This window comes from Argiope bruennichi, chromosome 9, assembly GCF_947563725.1.
Source record: "Argiope bruennichi chromosome 9, qqArgBrue1.1, whole genome shotgun sequence".
In the NCBI taxonomy this organism is placed as follows: Eukaryota; Metazoa; Arthropoda; class Arachnida; order Araneae; family Araneidae; genus Argiope; species Argiope bruennichi.
The window spans coordinates 57962704-57982001 of record NC_079159.1 but is presented as its reverse complement, the minus strand read 5'-3'; the positions used below and the strand labels follow the sequence as shown (position 1 = coordinate 57982001).

Below are 19298 nucleotides of genomic sequence, written 5' to 3'. Positions count from 1 at the left end.
AGGTATAGATCTTTATGAAATTGAAACCAAACTTGTCAAAGGGTTGACTGTCTGTCAGTCTGTACTAAAATAGGGTCAAATAAACAATGTCTCATTTATACGGAACGCAAAATAAGTTATAAAATTTTATTACGAAAATAGTGTATAAAAAACGTAGACAACAATAGAGTTGATATTTTCTTCATGACACTTAGTATTTTTATACGGTAATATCTTTCCCGTTTCTCCTTTTTGGCAATGACTATTTTCAAAACTGTCTCAAAGGGAATTTCAGTAATTGCTGATTTTTAAGAAGCTGATTTCTTTCCGTCATTGAAAGTAATGGAATGAAGTAACACTGATAAATACTTACAAAATTGGGTCAATGAAATTTTCTTTTAAATCTGTAACGCAATATATCTCGACTATGTTCACTTGAATATTATTGATTCGTGCCAACTTATTCGATATACAGAGAGAGAAAAAATGGAAGAAAACAAAGGAACAGATTTTGTTTCAAATTCATCCTAAAGATAACAATGTTGGGGAATTTTGTAGTTTATTATTAATAACTAATGTATAAATAGGAATTTTACAAGACTTAAGATACAATATATACCGGCGATTCAGGTATTTTGCGGCTCTATGCAGTGCACATTATGAAGCCCCTTTATAATAAGATAATCAATTTAGTTACCCATTTTAACACATTATTAACAAGCTAATGATTTATTTTAGATTAATCATTTTCATTTTATTAACTCTGTGGAAATATATTTGATTTTTTATCAGTTATGTTGCCAAACTTTCAACATTTACGTTTTAATTCAATATTACTAAAATAGACTTTCGTGGGTTTTTTTTTTTTTTTTAATAACTAAGAGAAAATGAATGAAACATATAGGAACCTGACCATTTATATGAGATTATATTATCCTAATATTTAATAATTCATAGAATTTGTATATTTTACAAATTTATTAACTTAACAACTAGGAAAATAAAGTATTTTTAATTGACTCGCTTGCGTCTTTCCCCCTCAGTCTAGTGGCTTAGGCAGCTGCCTAATCTACCGAGTAGAAAATCCATCACTAAAAATAAATGCGATTTTTGTTAAATTAAACAGAGAGAATAAGAGAAAATGCAAAAATAAATAAATAAATAAATAATGGAAGATCTGCAGTGAAAAGTAGAATTTATACTGAAATATATGCTGAGAAATATATACTGGAAAAAATATATACTGAGCTAACATAATTTATATTCAAGGAAACTATGGAAAAAGAAAATTTTCTAAAATTATGAAGACAAAATCCCAATCTCACTAACAAAACACAATGAAGAAAATTTTATAATGCTGCATTAATTTAGCAATGATTGTATCCAAGAAAAAGAATATCCTAACAACAATTGAATCTTGAATGACTGACCTTGACCAACGCATGACGCTGTTTCCGTCTTTCCAGTTACGTTGAAAATAGCATTCGTTGGAAAAACGAGTTCTCCATTCAGTGGCAGAACCTGAAAGGAAACCAGAGAATTTTTATGAAAATAAAAAGCAAGCAGGGATATTTTTCGACAGTTATCTTTTCGTTTTTGGAAGCGGAAGATTGGTAGCTACCAATTAACCTTGCAAACGATAATGTTCGATTAGATAAGTTTTTACCAAAAATAACGAATATAAGAAATTCCGAAAATTTCCATATACATTTTTATTTAATTTTTCTATTATATAAAAGTATATTTTACAATGTATCTATTTTACCACAAACTTTTCCATTTTATTTAAAAGTAATCTCTTTTTGGCGACCAGTTGGTTCTCTGGGGATATTGGTTCTATTTAATTTAATTTCAATCTCTTGAATGTAACTTCATGCCCACAATTCCGCCAAACTGCCAACCATTAAAGCCATGTTATTTTAATAACCTTATATATGCTTTGTTCACTAGCCTTATACGAGCCTTTTATTAGAACTTATTATAGCGCTATAAAAAACGTAAATATCTGGTCCGTCTATTTTCTAATGTCTTTGTATTATAACTTCACTTTTTTATTCGTCTGTCATATATATTAAACAGAATCCTTCTTCTATTGCTTTTAAATGAATGATTAAACAATGAAAATGTTTTGAATTTGTAAAACGAACAATGTAATCAATTCTTGAAAATAAAGAAGAGATATTTTTATTTTGCCAAAATTCAGGGAAATTCTACATGATTATTAAATTGGTATCATTAAAAAGACAATTTTTAAAATTTTAAAATAATGTAATATTTATTTTAGTACAATAACATTTTCGGGAATTATTCGGAAAACACTACAAAAATACAGCTAAATTTTTAATTTAGTAAAATTTTTAAAAAATAGCTCCGATATGTACATTTTTTCCCTCCAAGGTATAAATTGTCAAATTTGATACCGTAGGTCAAAGAGTCTAGCCTATAAAGCATCAGCACACATGCATGCATTCATCTTGAATAATATTAGAGATATAAATTTCTTGATTTCGTAATCGTTTATCTGCATTCTCTATTGAATGCATTGATAACTGTTCATAGATCACCACACATTGGTGCGCCTGTGACCTATACTCATTTTTAATGTTAATTTTAGTTTAATTTTTAAACACTTTTATTTAAGTTGACTTATTTCATTTTCGCAACGATGTAATTTTGAAATAGATTTTACACTCAATTTCTAATGTGCTTGAGGTCTAAGATTTGGTAAATTTGTGTATTCTTGAGGATAAAACATTATTTTAATATTTTCTGATCTTAACTATCAATTAATAGTCAATCAAATTAAAAATGAATTCTGTACCAAGGGTGCCACTTAGAAATGCGTTTGAGAAGCAGTAGTGAAGATTTTTTTAAAAAAGAAACTAGTTGAACGAAAAAAAATTCTCCAGCTTAGTACTCTAACAAAGTGTTTAAAGAACGTTTTAAATTTACTATTTTTAGAGTATTAAATCTGTTGATTAAGTGAATGTAGCACTTGCATTCTGAATAATTATTCTTAAATTACTTTTAACAGCAAAAAACACATTGTTTTTGTACTGTACAATACATTTTAAATCAATTATTTTCTATCATTTAATATTTGATTTCTAATTCATTATTATAAATATTACCATGACTAAAGATGAGATTTTCCTAGATTACTGACTCTCTATGGTAATAACCTCCAAAACCTAAGAAAAAGTTGGGTGCGTTAATTTTTTAGTATGCTGTTTAAACTTTTTGAGATTATTTTAATTTGAGTAAATTTATTTTTCTATAATTAAACTTTAGGAATATAACAAAAAAAATATTAAAGAAGTTTGATATTAAATTCTTTTTTTAATTTACTATCGTGTGAGACCATGAATCTGTTATAAACGAATCGATTAATTGATAAATGAATTTAGAAAATATTAAAATAATGCACCTGCTATCGAGAAAAAAAGTTTTACATGTAACAATTCCAACACATTAGGAAGAGATTGGAAAATGGATAAAATATTCCATTTTTAAAAATATTAAGCAAGTCTTTTAAATAAAATTACATATATAGTTCAAACTAGGGTAAAAAATGATGTTTTATTCATATTTTTCTATTTATTAATAAATATTCAAAATAATTTGCCTGTTACTTCCAGCGCACAGAAAAATATATATGATTCCCCCCCCCTTTTTTTTTTAACGAAAAAGGCGTACAAATGGAGGAAAGTGTAAATTGTGAAAGACTGCTTAAGTTGATAAAAAGAATTTGAAAATCTAAACAGACCACGAAAAGTAATTTAAATAACAAGTGTTACGCTATTGACAGGAACGTGAAAGTGGTATAATATCCTAATTTAAATATAAAGTAGTTCATTTCTGATTGCTATAATTTATCAAAGGCTGCAATGAAATGTCTCCGGAGTATATATGAGTATATATCCTGCAGAAAGATTAGCGTTTATCTAACCCAGAGTCTTCCTGTTGCATAGTAAATAATAGCATGCATGGATGCCCTTAATAATAACTGGACCGTTCGTTCACTGACTTTCAACAGGTAGAGGAAATTATGTATTTGTGATTTACATGAAATATAGCAATATTTTATCATGTCGCATCATATAAAATGTTATAGGATGCAATTTCTTTCGAAATTTTGTTCAAGACATTACATGCTTCTTTTGAAATTTTGTTCAAGACATTACATGCTTCTTTTGAAATTTTGTTCAAGACATTACATGCTTCTTTTGAAATTTTGTTCAAGACATTAAATGAATGCTCAGAAAATGCATCAAATAACCTTCATTTCATTAAACTATTATATCTATAATTTTCGAAAAATTTGTTATTATTTTCGCGTAACACTAGCTTGCTTTTCTATTCTATAAATTAATGTTAATACTAATAATAATGTTAATAATTTTGAATCATATTCTGTTATTTCAGTTTGAATGTGAAAATTAAAATCACTACACAAGAGGAAAATGCAGACAATTGGTTCAAATCCTAATCCACTGATATGCGTCAAATGCGCCACGTTTGCACGTTTAATTTTGATATCCGTTCAATGTGACGTCACAGCTCAGCGTAATAAAGCTTGAAGTGAGTATTTTTTAGTATATTTGATTGCGTGATTCGACTCCAATACAGCGCAAACTACAAAGCTTCCCACTCTAATTTTGAGCAAGGTTACTTGATGTGTTTCGCGATATGCCTTACTTAAAATATGAATGCAAAAAGTTTAATCGATTTTTAAGTCGAAAAAATATAAGCTTTTAAATAGAATTATCATTTTTGGTTTTTCCTGATCTTTTTATTTTATCTCCTCCTAATTTTTTTACTGAATTTTGAAGAGTATCAGCTCCTGAGATTCGAATGAATTATAGAGATAACACAATTGCAGTTTTATTTTTTATGAAGAATGCAATTATTTTCAACTCACCTAATATTTTTTCTTATTTTAATTTTATATAATTTAAATAAAAATCTTCAAAAACAACATTAAAAAATGTCTTTAAAATTAAAAAAAATACAAAAATTTAATATAAGAATTTTGCAATAATGACAAAAAAAATTGGAAGGATAGTTTTAATTTTATGTTAACTATCGGCTTATTTTCAAATTCCTTTAATGTATTTTCAAAGCAAAAAAATATTTATGAATTACTCTAATTTTTTTCCTCCGGAAAGAAGAAATATATACTTATTTATTTAAATCCTCTCAGAATGAAATTCGACAAATTGGATGTATAAAAAACCTTCGAAGATACAAACAATTATTTTAATAAAATTCATTTTGCATAATAACTTTCATCATAATAAGTATTTCTAAGAAGGTGCTTGTTTCCAAAATTTTATGAATTTGGTATGAAAATCTTAAGGATGCTATTTTCATATAATAAAGGAACAATTTAATTCACTGTGAAGGGTATTCTTTCAAAGTTTTAGAAATAAACATAAATTTTGACTATGTGATTTCTAATATTAATTAGAGCAAATGAATAGCAGTTAAAATCCGCACAACGTAGTATAGAGGAAATATAGTAGTCATCAAAAAAATTCGAACTCGAGATTTTGACGAGTTCGTTCCTACACGTTTTAGACCTTTCTCAGTTCGAAAAACACAATTTTGGAGAATGTCCGTCTGTCTGAGACAAAAATAACTCAAAAACGCTTTGAGACGCTTGAGCTAGACGGTTGAAATTTGGTATACGGTCCTTACACCAAATTTGTAGATTTCTATCAGATTTTCAGTAAAATATGTTCAGAGGAAGCCCGTCTATCCGGCTGTTCGAATATAAACTAACACGATAATTACAAAACGGAGAGAGCCAGATAGATAAAACTAGGTATACAAATTTAATATCTATTGTGTAGACTCCTGTCAAATTCTGAGATCGATTCGACCACGAATTGACTGTCGGTAGGTCTGTACTTTCAGAAATAAATAAACGCGATAGTTCAAAAACGCAATGTTTTAAATATATCAAATTAAGTATGGGATTTTGTGACTACAAGTGCAGTTTTGCATCGAATTTTTGTTTCAATTTGCTGCAAAAAAACATGGCTGAAACTCAAAATTCGCTTTTTGGATACTAAAAACGCATGCCAGGGATTAATTACCAATTATGATGACGTGACCAAAGATGACACGATAGATTCAGTAAAAATGCTAAATTCACTCCAAAAATTAATATTTCATAACTTGCACTCCAAAACCATGTAAGGCGAGCATGCGAGTATATATGTATACCCCAACTCTACTACAAAAATTTTCTTCTGTAGGCGAAGCTCTTTTTCTGCTTGATTTTTTTTAAAATTCAGAAAGAAACTTAATTAGTAGTTCGGTTCGATGAATTTCATTTAAGCATTGAAACATCTTCACTGAAGATATTATATTCTTCTCTAAAATAAAGGTGTTATTTCATAATAATTGCATTATTAAAATCATAATGGTTTTTAGGAAGTTTAAGAGCTTTCACGTTATTACGTTCCGAACATAAACCAATCGTCGAAAAAATTCAGGTTTATTCTATTCATTTTTCTCTTAAAACTTTGCATTCTCTGTATTTCATCTGCATTCAATATTCAGACAAGGTGTTTAAAAACATCTTTAAACAAGAAAAGTTCCAAAATTTTTGAAGAATTATATATAAAGTTTTAAATTTGTTTGCATCATCTTTTAAATTTCTTTTATGTATTCAATACTAGAATAATATATCTAGCTCTGACTTTGATCGACATTCTCTTACGTAAAATGTTAGAATTCCTGTTACGAAATTATGATAACTATGTTCAGAGACACTGAAATCAAGCCACCGAAGTAGTTGCATAAAGTCATTTTTTATACTACTCTAGAATCATTTAAAAGCTAAACATCTTGAAAATTGTGCAATATGACGACGCTTCTTCAGATTGCTGTGCTATAAAAGGGGTTAGAAGTAGATTGATCTTAAGAGTTTATGGACAGGAGAATAATTTGTTTTTCATATCATAAAATCCCCTAAATTTTGATTGGACTATCCTACATTTTTGGAAAGTTCCAACAAAAGAATAGGAAAGTCGACATTTATTTTTTTCTATCCAGAAACTAGCATCAGACTGGAAAAAAAATACTGCAACTTATATAGTGACTCGTGTTTACTGAACTCTCTTCAATAGAGGCATGTTAAATTATTATTATTATAGTAAATCCTATCTAATTAGAATATTTTTTATTCCTTAATCTTATTTAATTCGAATAATTCATCGATGATTCGAATTTCTTCCTAGTCTCTAATTTTTTTGTGTGTGTATGTGTGTGTGTGCGTGTGTGTACGTTAGCACTTTGTATACTCAGTGATTGTGAATTAATATACTTTTAAGACCATTAGTAGCTCAAGATTACTGCCCGATGTTTTCAATTAAAACAGCAATTAAATATTACAATTAAACAGCAATTACAACAATTAAACAGCAATTAAATATGGCTTTTTGTAATTTGTATGCATTTAAGTTTTAAGTAAAATTATTAAAATTATTGAAATTTTTAACAATAAATATTATTACTTTAGTTGTTCAAATTCTATATTATTTATTTATTTGTTATGTGTTTTTTTATTAAAACTGTTAAATAGTAAAAACAAAGCTTTGTTTGCAATTTTTAATTTAAAAATTATCGTTATCTGTTGCTTATCTACTTTTAAACAAAAAAAAATTAAATTTTGAATAAACTGAGTTCTTATTGTGGGATTCCAATGAGTCAACAACTTCCATTGCTTTTTTGTATCATTCCTTTGCTTATAAAAATATGATTTTTTAAATATATCTAAAAAAGTTCTGCAAGCTATATTAATATAAATTATCAATAAATGTTTATAATAAATTTAAAAAAAAGTATTTTTTAAATTTTGTTGAAAAATAAGAGTATTGTTTCTATTTGAATATTACACGCCACAAAACTCATTGAATATACAATACTCATATTGTTGAATATACTATACTCATATATATCAGACATTTAAAAAATATTTGTGTTTTTTTTTAGTCGGCAAAAATTATTATAAAATCATACCCCCCCCCACACACACACACAACACTCACCACAATTCTGACCTTACAGTACACATTAAATTTAAACTTGATGATCAAACATTCTCCTGCTAAGTTTACGAGGGATTTTGAGAGTAGATATTGATTCAATACCATCTTCGTCAAATGACCATTGTTTAAATTTATGAAGTTCGTCCTAATTTTAGATGTCGTGTTTCTTTAACCAGTTAACTGTTTTTGACGAGTATACTCGTCATGGAAAAAGTCCAACATTTTGTGTTATGACGAGTTTATTCGTCAGGAGTAATAAGTAGTGACAATTTTCAGTTTGAATTACAATTTTAGTAAAAACTCAAACATATTCTTACATTTTAAGATGTTTAAAATATATAGAAGCCAAATCGAAATCAAAGTAACAAATGAAAGATTATTTAGCGTTGTTGTTATTATGCATGCTTTGCTCAATACGATTCTCTAACAGCAAATTAAAATAATAAATTAATTTTTTTATATTTCTTTTCGTTCATATGCAAAAAATGTATGTTAGTTTAAGTACATAAATAAATGTGATTATTGAAATAAAAAATAAAAGTCATCTACAACATAATTTCATAATACACATACTTTGCGTTTGACGAGTATACCCGTAATGTTTAAATTTTTGCAACATAATTTAGATACGCTTTTCCGAAGAGGTCGAACCAGTTAATTGGTTAAAATCTATCGTTAATGTAATTAAACTAGGACTAAAATCAACTAATTTAATCGGTTATGGGTATACAGAAAATATCTTTCACTGATTCTCTATTCATATTTAGTTGGAGCGAGGCTGTTTATAAAATGAGTATCAATATTTCTTTTTCTGATAACTTACCACTTCAGATACTGAGAATGATTCTGGCATATATACGAGCACTGGCGAGGAAGCTGGAAAAATAACCCTGTCGTTCGGGCATGGTAATTTTCCTCCTCTCCAATTGCGGGGATTGTTGAAATTAGTGTTGGCTGCCCAGATCTTCACATCTTGCGCCACAGTGAATCGCACTGAAATGAAATTTAAATGTTTTATAAAATACCTAGCCGTCTTTGGCGACCAGCCGGTTCGCCAATCTTAATGTTCGTTAAAATTTTAATAATTAAATATTTTACGCAGTTCCTACTTTAATAGCTTCTTCATCAAAATATTTTAAAACTTCAAATTTTGATAGCGCTATAATTCACTCATAATATTATAAAGGCCTTCCGTCATAACGTAATACGCATCTCTCTAATTTTCTGTTAGCCCCCGTGGAATTTATGCTTTAAATTAAAGTGGAAATGATTAACATGCGTGAATTTTCAACGCCAGTTATGGTAACGCAAATGCGTGAATTTTTCTACGCCAATTGGGGTAACGCTATGCAGATTAGAAATTTTTAATTTCCTTTATTCTGTTTTATTTTAATTCAAAATTACTTCAGAATGAATCTGAAATATCGATTAATTAATAATGTTTAATTTTAAATGCATCAAACATTAAGAAAATAAACAGAATCGTTCGAAATAATCGACTGAAAAATGTTAACCCTAGCCTCATTAGTGTGGGAAAAAAAACTGAAATCCTGACTCATTTGGGGGTGGGGAAAATGAAAAGATTTTTTGGCGGGAAAGTTAGTTTTTAATTAATAATTAAAATTCTAATTAAAAATTCAAAAAAGGGACCCCAGGTGCACATTCCCGAACTCCAAGGTACACATGTACCAAATTTGGTAGCTGTAGGTCCAACTTTCTGGCCTGTTGAGCGCCAACACACACACACACACACACACACACACACATAGAGCTTTATATAAGTATAGATATAAATATTTGTATGGGCATTTGTTCCATTTTTGAAATAATATATACACAAGAAATGTTAACTTCATTTTAAAATATTCTTTCTCTAAGTTTACAACATAAAAACAAAAACTATCTAGAAATTTTAGATTTTTTTTTCTTTTACAGGAATTACTAATATATACATGTCAGGCGATCTGTATTATTTATATTGAAAAAATATTCTGGAAAATTACTTTTAACGAATGTTTTATATGTTAAAAGAAACTCCCTACGGTATTCTAATAGCTTTGAAAACTAAATATTTTCTGAAATGTATCTACGATGCTTACAAATAAATTGAATAATATAATAACGTAGCATTTCATTTTTTTAATAATTTTTTAAAATTTTACAGGAAAACTGTTAAATGAAGTTTCAAATAAAATAAAAAGTAATATTTTTGTGTAGACTATCTGATTCTTTATATCTGGCACTTCCGTTAATTGTTTTTCCTCCTTTCTTTGCTCAATATTTTACTCAATGAATTTCCTCTCAGTAAACTACGTTACATTCCAGATGTAATACTTTATTTTTAAAAAGAACTCTTTACCACTTTTTAAAAAAAAATTTTAATTTAGTGCCTATCGTAAAACACATAAAATATTAAAATGTACAAACATAAATTCAAAATTATATGCAATGAATTTAAAAAAAAAAAAAAAACTGATATAAAAATTGAAAATGATTACGAATGTCATCTTAAGTATTTTTGGAATGCTTATTATTACAGAAGAATTAAGTGGGCCCTCCTATTGTTTATCGGTTTTTACGTCCCTCCACATCCCCCTAGTTTGATAATACCCGCTTCTTGATTATTGGACTAGGTGGTTTATTTTTCATCTTAAAAATTTGAAACAAACAAATTATAAGTTGGGTAAATTCTGAAAAGATGAAACCATGTGTAAATTTAATTTTTAAAAAACTGAATATAAAATCAAAAAATGTGATACATTTCGGATCATCTTTTTATGTGTTTAGAATATAGTAAAAACTCTGTTTTTGTGTTTTTTGTTTTCTTTTAAATCAATGGTCATCGATGAGTCTTAAAAATAATGTGATTAATATAATTTCTTAAAGGAAAATATCTTCAATTCTGGGTTTTTCTCATTTAAAACACAAATGCAAAAAATATAGGGTTCCACAAATTCTCTTTACGGCTTCAAAAATCATATAATATGCATTTAAGAAAAGTGCATAATGTTAAAAAGTTCTTGCGTATCGAATAAAGATAAAGTACATTAATGATTTAAAGCAAAAGATAGTTTCAGTATCAGTTTAGAATTTTTTTTTCGATATTTTATTTCATGTATCTTTCATGTTAACACTTTGTCAGGACCGTGGTAAATGTAATCGGCACCGTCATGCAAATATCTAATGTGCGCCTTTATATAGAAGCGATGAGTATTATTGACATAAAATTAATGTAAACATTAAAAAAATCATATTTAAATTTTTAAATATGTAGAGATTTTGTATTTTGTTGAAACATGCACTCAAGCACGTTTATTGAAGAAATAAACATATATTTATATTATGAAATAATAACATTACATGCAAAACCAAATAAGAAACTGATCATATCTAATATCAAATTTATTATTTAATACTATCATCTTACAATTAGAAACGAATTAATTTATATATGTGATATATTAAATATTTGAAAATTATATCATTAAACAAAGATGCGGATAAGTAGGTATTATAATGTAGATAAGTAAATAATATTTTATTTTTATCATTTATGAAAGTTTAATATTATTAACAGATTAAATCAATTTTCTCTTTAATAAAATATACAAAATTCGTATAATAAGCAAATAAAACTAAATAAAAAAATAATTTCAACATTTGGCTGGAGTTAAATTATACAAATTGAGCTTTTCGGGCTTTCTTTTAAAAAAATTTATTTATAAATAAATATATATCTTTCTTTTTGTAAAATATCACTTTCAATAGAAATAATTGTAAAATTTATCAGTTTCTTTTGAACCATAGTAGATCTCAGATAAATTTTTAATTATTTTCAGTTTAAAAAATAATTTTTTATATTGTAACTATTGAAACTGGAATTATTAATAAAATGCATGAAGCAATATAAATGTTAGAAAAGGAGTGAATTAAACTTTCAATAACGATATAGTTTAGAGTTTCAATCGACGATATACATTTTCTCTAAAATTTTGCAAAAAGTATAATTCAATAATATTTATGCTGCTTTGATTTTTATCAGTTAATACTTCTTCCAGCTTTTGAACTAACTTAATCTGATTTTGTTCGAAGTATGCAATGAAGTCAGAAATATTTTATAAAAATTTAAAAGCATTTAAAGGAAAGGATAAGAGATCGAAATCTTTCACTTAAAGACGATATCGCAACATCTACCATTCCATAAAACAATTTACTTCAAAGTTCACTTCTTTGTTATATATAAGACTTCGAGTTCATAAGAATGTTTGGTTTTGTTCCAAGATCTTAATGTGCTTTTAGCTTTCAAAACTTGTATAAACATCTAAAGAATATGCTGATTCTTTAATATCCGTGAGCATATTATCAAAAACTTTATCAAATATATATTCTTTCGGAAAACAGTGTAATTTATTTAAACTTCCAGAATCCAGAGAAATATTAGAATTTTTAGTTTGAAAAATATTGTTAACATTACTCTATTTAGCATTTTGTATCACAATACTATAGTATATGATACTTTTGTATCAATATCAAATTCTAAAATTTAATGTATTATGCGTATAAAATTAAATTTTAGAATTTTCTTATCTTAAAGGACTTGATTTTTTTATGGTATTATCACATTTTTTTTTTTCAGTTATCTCATAAAGGATTCAAAAACCTCTCTGTTTGAAATTGAAATCGGGTTATTGCATTTATACAGCTATATACTACCTCTTATCTAACAAAGGTTTCAACGTTAAATTTGAAACATATTTTGTTAATAACAATCTATTGATTAGTTGAAGTGCGGAAAAAATTGTAAAGCTCTTGAACCTTCGGAAAAACTTAGTGCGGAATAATTTGTTGTTCGCAGCATTGACAAGTTTCCAACTATGATTATAACAAGACAGAAAAAAAAATGCTCTAAAATTGATGTATAAAATTCTTTTTTGCAAACTGCTGTATTTACTCTCATATTTAGACCATTGTCGTATCCTTGGCTGCTTAAAACATTAATGTTTAAACCATTTTTCTCCAGAATCTTGTATAAGAATGTTGTTAGTCCTGTACCGGTCGTATGTGTTACAGAATAAAATACTAAAAACATTCCTTCAATTAAAACTTCTGTATATTCTAAATTAAAATACCTCATGCAAACTAATATTTGCTCTTGATGGCTGGCAACAATGGTACAAGCAAATAAAATAGAACGTACTTTGCTTGTTTGATCTTATTTGGAATAATTTCTTTTACATTATACCTTAATAGCCAAATATTTTTCATTTTGAATTTTAGTTTCAGTGTAACGAGGCATATGTTTTAGAGTTTGAGTTCTAGTAATATATAAAGTCACGACAGAATTGAATCTTGCAATCAGTTCTATATACTTAAAAACATTATAATTATTTCATTATTTAAAATATTATCATTATTTTGTGGTTTTTTCAGCAATAAATTATTCAAAACAATGAAACACTGAATTTTGTTGAGTTTTATTGTTAAAAATTGAATGGAATAAATAATTCCTCTAACAACATCGCGCAGTTGCTTAATTTCCTTTTTAAATAAATTTTGAAATTCCAAATCAACAGTTTTTTTCTTTTGCAATCGTTCTAAGAAAATCGGAACAATAATGGGCAAATTGTCGACCGCTTCTACCTTCATATACGTATCGGCATCACATTTTTTCATTTCAGAAACGCTCGAACAAAACAAAAATTTTACTGTTCAGACAGACAGCCAGACGGGCTACTTTTTTTTTAATGAGTATAAAAATTTTATCATCGCCACAGATATAATGAAAAGTTAGCTTGGTTTCTTTGAAGGGAAATATTTCTTTTTCTGTTTGAGATTTTCAAAAAAGGTTAGAGTCCACTGCCTTTTTTGATTCGGCGCCAATGTGCGCCGCACGACCCTACACTTATGGACGACGTGAGTCTGAATTTTGCAACAAACTGTGAAATCAAGTATTATAATAATGTACTATTACAAGTAATGATAATAATGATCACATCAAGGTTTTGTTTTGTTTATCTTTCGTGTTGACGCTTGGCCGTTGTGAACAACGTATGAAATCAAATATTATACTGATGTGCTAATAAAAAAAAAATGAAATAATGATCACTTCAAGATTTTATTTGTTTTTCTTTCATGTTAACGTTATGCTTCTGAGGACAAAGAACTAGAAATCAAGTATTATATTGATGTAATGGCCTCAAATCCGGGGAAAGTAATAACAGCCGACAAATTTTGAAAAAAATATTTCTGACGTTAAAATCAACTAAGTTTTTGAATATCTTTTATACATATGAATAAAGAGTTAAACTAAAAAAAAGTATTTGCAATCAAGGAGCTGCAAATACATTAAAGAATTTTTTTCAAAATTCCAAAATTTGTTGAAATTAACTCCAGCTTCCCCTAGTTACTTAGTAGAAAAGTGCTTTATGTCAAGAAATCAATCAATATTTTGGCGTTCAGGAAGACGTCCACTTTATATTATGTGTTCTTAGATGACACCAATGAAAAAAGGTACGTTTAGAATCGAAGTTTAATTAGAAATATATCTATGATATATTTAGTTAGATGACCACATATCATATTTTAGCTTGTTCAGTTTTCAAGCTATTATATTCATTCAGGAAGCCCAGTGGTGTAGTTGGCAACAATATAGCAGTCGGCCGCAACAAATCCTGTCGATACTGTTACGTTCAGTGGTGGCGGGGTGGTCGGCTGTACAGAAGAAGAAGGTGTAGTTGGCAACGCACAGGTCCGAGTTCGATCCTCAGGCTGGGCAAGGTCGACTCAGCCTTTCATCCCTTCAGCGGGTCGATAAACTGAGGACCAAGCATACTTGGGAACTAACTAAACACTGGAGGTTCCGCGTTAGGCTGACCACCTAACCGGGACATATGCCTTGCACTCTCGGTCAAGAAAGCAGATATGGGCACTATAGGCCTTGGCCCATATGGGCTGTTGTGCCACTGAGTTTAGTTTATGTTCGTTCAGAGTAAACATGATTCCGAGTTGGTTTTTTAACAAAGACATTAATCAAAACTTCGAGTTCATTTTTTTGACAAATTCAATATTTCAGCATTCTATACTTCATAGAAAAAAAGCCAGTGTCCGTGGCTTTTTTTCATAACTTTCCCATAACTTTCTTGGTTTCTGGTTTTCCCATAACTTTCTTGCATATTCTTTAATAAAGATATTATCCTCCTTCCTCCGCAAAATTATGGAATTTGGGTAAGGCAACAAATTTCTTGAAATGACACTGGCAAACAAAAGGAAAATTGATTTTTGGCTTGAATTTAGTATTCTTTTATCAGATCTATCGCATGATTCTTGGACGTTTTTTTGGCAACTAATCTCTCACATGAGGTTAATAATACCCCAAAATAAAATTTGTTTTTATACTGGATTTTCCCAACCGATTGAAAGCAAAATTTAACACAGAACAACAATTTAGTCCGAAATCATTGACAAATTGAAGTCATTGCATTTTGTTGTTGTTGTTGTGTTTACACGTTTGTGAAAGTATAAACCGATAGACAATCGACTCTTTGATATATTTGATTCCATATTTTTCAGAAATGTACACTTTAGATATTAAATCTGTGTACTAAATTTTATGCATTATCTCTCCGTTTTATAACTATCGTATTAAATGATATTCGAACAGCTGCATTAGCCATCTTTAGCTTGGTTGCCTTGGTCGCCAGAATATTGGCTTTCCTAGCTGTTAAATTATTTATGTGACATGAATTTATTAAAAATTTCATCTCGTTACTTGAATAAAGTTGATAAATATGAATTTAATGGGATCCATTTGCTACAAATTACCGCGCCTGCAATTCTAAAAAGTGTATATATGCCAAAAATAAAAGCATAAATGAAAATTCTAGTTCAGGCTTAAATCCGAAAAAAGTAATTTTTACTTTCTCGTTTATGTAGTATAAAAAATGTATAATAAGCGTGAAAAAATCCGGACTCGAGGTTTTGATGGATCTTAATGTTTTAGACCTACCTGAGTTCGAAATATTTGGAAAATGTCCGTCTGTCTGTGACAAAGATAACTCAAAAATGACTTGAGCTAGGCGGTTGAAATTTGGTATGAAGTATTTACAACAAATTTGCAGGTTCCTATGAAATTTTTAAATTTCAAAAATTTTCTTAAACGCAATCAAATTTTCAGTGAAATATGTTCAGAAGAAATCCGGCTGTTCGAATATAACTTAACTTGATAATTATAAAACGAAAGAGAGCTATATAGAAAAAATGTCGGTACACAGATTTAACATGTATAGTGTAGATAGATACCTGTAAAATTTCGAACCAAATCCAACAACGGATTGCTCATCTATCGGTCTGTATTTTCAGAAATCAGGCGAAATTCAAAAATGCAATAACATAAAGTTATCAAATTTTGTGAGGGATTTTGTGGCTACAATTTTAGTTTCAATCGATTGAGGAAAACACGTCTAAAATAAAAATTCGATTATTGGATACTATTAACGCATGACAAGGATTAATCGCCACATAACTCGCCAAAGATGACATGACAGATTCACTAAAAATACTACATTCACGCCAAATGTGAATTTTTCGTAACTATTATACGGCAATGCCACGTAAGGCGAGTATGCGAGAAAGTTTTGGAAAGACCGCTCCCACTGGTTTATCTTAATTTTAACACCGGGCGAAAGCATGCGATTGAATGATTTGATGGAATAATAAAATTAGTTTGAATTTCATTTTAACAATACAGACTTTGATGCAGATTTAAAATATAATTTAGGAAAATATTTCTGAAAAATTAAAAGAAAAAACTTGCTTGATTCTTAATTAATATGCATTTTAATAAACTTTTCAAACTTCGAGAATTTGTTAGCGACCTTCGTCTTGTCTTGAAGAATACATATATCAGATTTAATCAAGATAAGATAGGAAATGTAGATTTGTATAAAAGACACTCAGACATTCATCTTAACATTTATATATAAATGTAATTACTTTTAAGATGTTCTCAAAATAAGATTATCTCATTAAGAAATCATTACAACAATATTTTTACAAACAACAGAAAATAATCACAAGTATGTAATTTTAATAATTATTTTTTTGCTAAAACGATAGGAAAGCTATTGTTATATTCAAGCCACTGCGGATATTAGCAACTATTTGGATTAAGTCACATTTCATTCATTATTTAGGTAGTAAAATGAAATTTCACTTAGATATTTGATAAGTAATAAATTACAGATTCAATTTAAAATTTACAAATAATGAAGCACAAATAAAGAATGTAAATGGTGTACTTACAACCGCAGTAAAATCCTACGAAAATTAACGAAAACAGCCATTTTGGAGCCATTTTGCCCTATTACAGTGAAATGGAACTACAAGTGAATGTAAGAGAATGAGGCGTAAGGTTTCTCTTGGCCTGGCACAGAAAATACCGGCATGCGCGCAGTCGGATACACAGCTGTATCTTTTCTTAGCTGCCTGTCAAAATGAATGTCCGCAATGGATCGGATTGAAAAACAGAACTGTCTTCGTTCGTATGGGTACACATATCAATTATACTTTTGTCACACATGCTTTGGTGTAATTTAGATAAAATTAAAGTTAAGTCCCTTTTAGAAACTACCTAAAGGCTGTTTGGATTTACCATTCTTGATCTTTATCAGATGACCCCTGAATCCGCATCTCTTTCTTTAAAATACATTTTTGAAAAAAACGTATGATTCCAATTCATGCAACGCGATCCAAGTTGAGATAAAAACATTTCTTTTTACTTTCTTGCACACGAAGTATGCAAAGATAAAATATGGTAATTGTCAAAAAATTGAACTCGAAATTTTGATGAATTTTCACGTTTCAGAACTCGTTGACTATAAAAAATACATTTTTGGCATTTTGTCTGTCTGTCTGTGAACAAGATAACTCTCAACCACTTTGAGCTAGACGAATGAAATTTAATATATGGTCTTTACTTCAAATTTATATATTTCCATCAAATTTTGAATGAAATTCATTCAGAGGAAGTCTGTCTGTCCACTTGTCCGAATATAAGTTAATACGATAACTAAAACTGAAGTCAATGAATATATGAATAAAAATTTCTACATAGATTTAGCATCTAAAGTGTATATGTTATCAAATTTGGAACCACATCCCTCAAGGGGCTAACCCTCTGGGGATCTGGATTTTCACTAACATGTGAATAAGATAACTCAAAAGTGCAATGATTTAAATAAATGAAATTTGGTATGCCATTACGTGATTAGATTTGTAGTTTTGTGTCCAATTTTGATTTTAATCGATCGGGGAAAAACTTCCTAAATATATTTTTTTTTCTAGTACTTGTGTATTAATCGATTAATTCTAGCGATTAATCGTCAAAGATCGCACTCTAATAAGCTCTTTCGTAACTATTGTTCTCCAATGGCATATTGTTAATAATATACAAGTACATATGAGAAAGTTTGCGTAAGACCACTCCCATTGTTTTGGAATGACGCTTTGAATTCGCAGCTCTCCAGTTCCGAGACTGAGATCATATCTCCATGGGACCTGGGCACGGACTCGATGCTATGATGAGCATATTTCTTTTTATTCGACTTTTATTAAGTGATTTAATCAAAATTTATTTTTCAAATTTCATTTTATGCTTTGAAAGGAAAACTTGCTATTTCATTAATATAAAAATGTATCGAAAAAGGGAATGTCATATAAAACCTATAAAAATATCTTGAGCAAGCAAATTGAGATATTACTTTTTTTCTGTGAAAATTTACTACACATTTTTTTTTCTTAAAAACTTATTCATTTACATCCAAGAAATCTGGACATTTTTTTTTTCTTTTTTTTCTCTGCTAGAATGAATGAATATTTGAAATTCTACAGTTGCACGGATATGAAAAGCTCAGACGTCCATTTCTGAAGACACAATAATAATGAGTTTGTTAATTGTTAATTATATATATATATATATATATATATATATATATATATATATATATATATATATATGCACTTTTGGAAGAAGTTAATTATTAATTACTGATTTATACATGCTTAATAAGAATAATATATTTTCGTACTGTGATAATTTCAATAGAAAGTATATGATATTTTTCTAGAAAATTCCAGAATATATTAAAAATTATTTTTTTTTTAATTTTTTATATTAAAATGTTTTACAGTAGCATTTTATAGATAATAATAATAAGTAACCACGGTAATCAAAAACACTGAAAGAAAACAATATCAGACATA

At 28.3% G+C, this 19298-nt stretch overlaps 1 protein-coding gene across 1 annotated transcript in view; it reads right to left on the bottom strand.

Moving 5' to 3' along the window:
• The window catches only part of LOC129984415 (protein amnionless-like), a 54799-nt gene extending 37345 nt beyond the window's left edge, over positions 1-17454 (bottom strand). Inside the window, exons 1-3 of the mRNA XM_056094292.1 lie at positions 17340-17454; positions 8863-9032; positions 1410-1500 (exon numbers count right to left, since the gene is read on the bottom strand). Coding sequence (XP_055950267.1) covers positions 1410-1500; positions 8863-9032; positions 17340-17391 — 313 coding nt within the window. The 5' untranslated portion in view covers positions 17392-17454. The remainder of the gene's footprint in view (positions 1-1409; positions 1501-8862; positions 9033-17339) is intronic.
• Positions 17455-19298: the final 1844 nt, after the last annotated feature.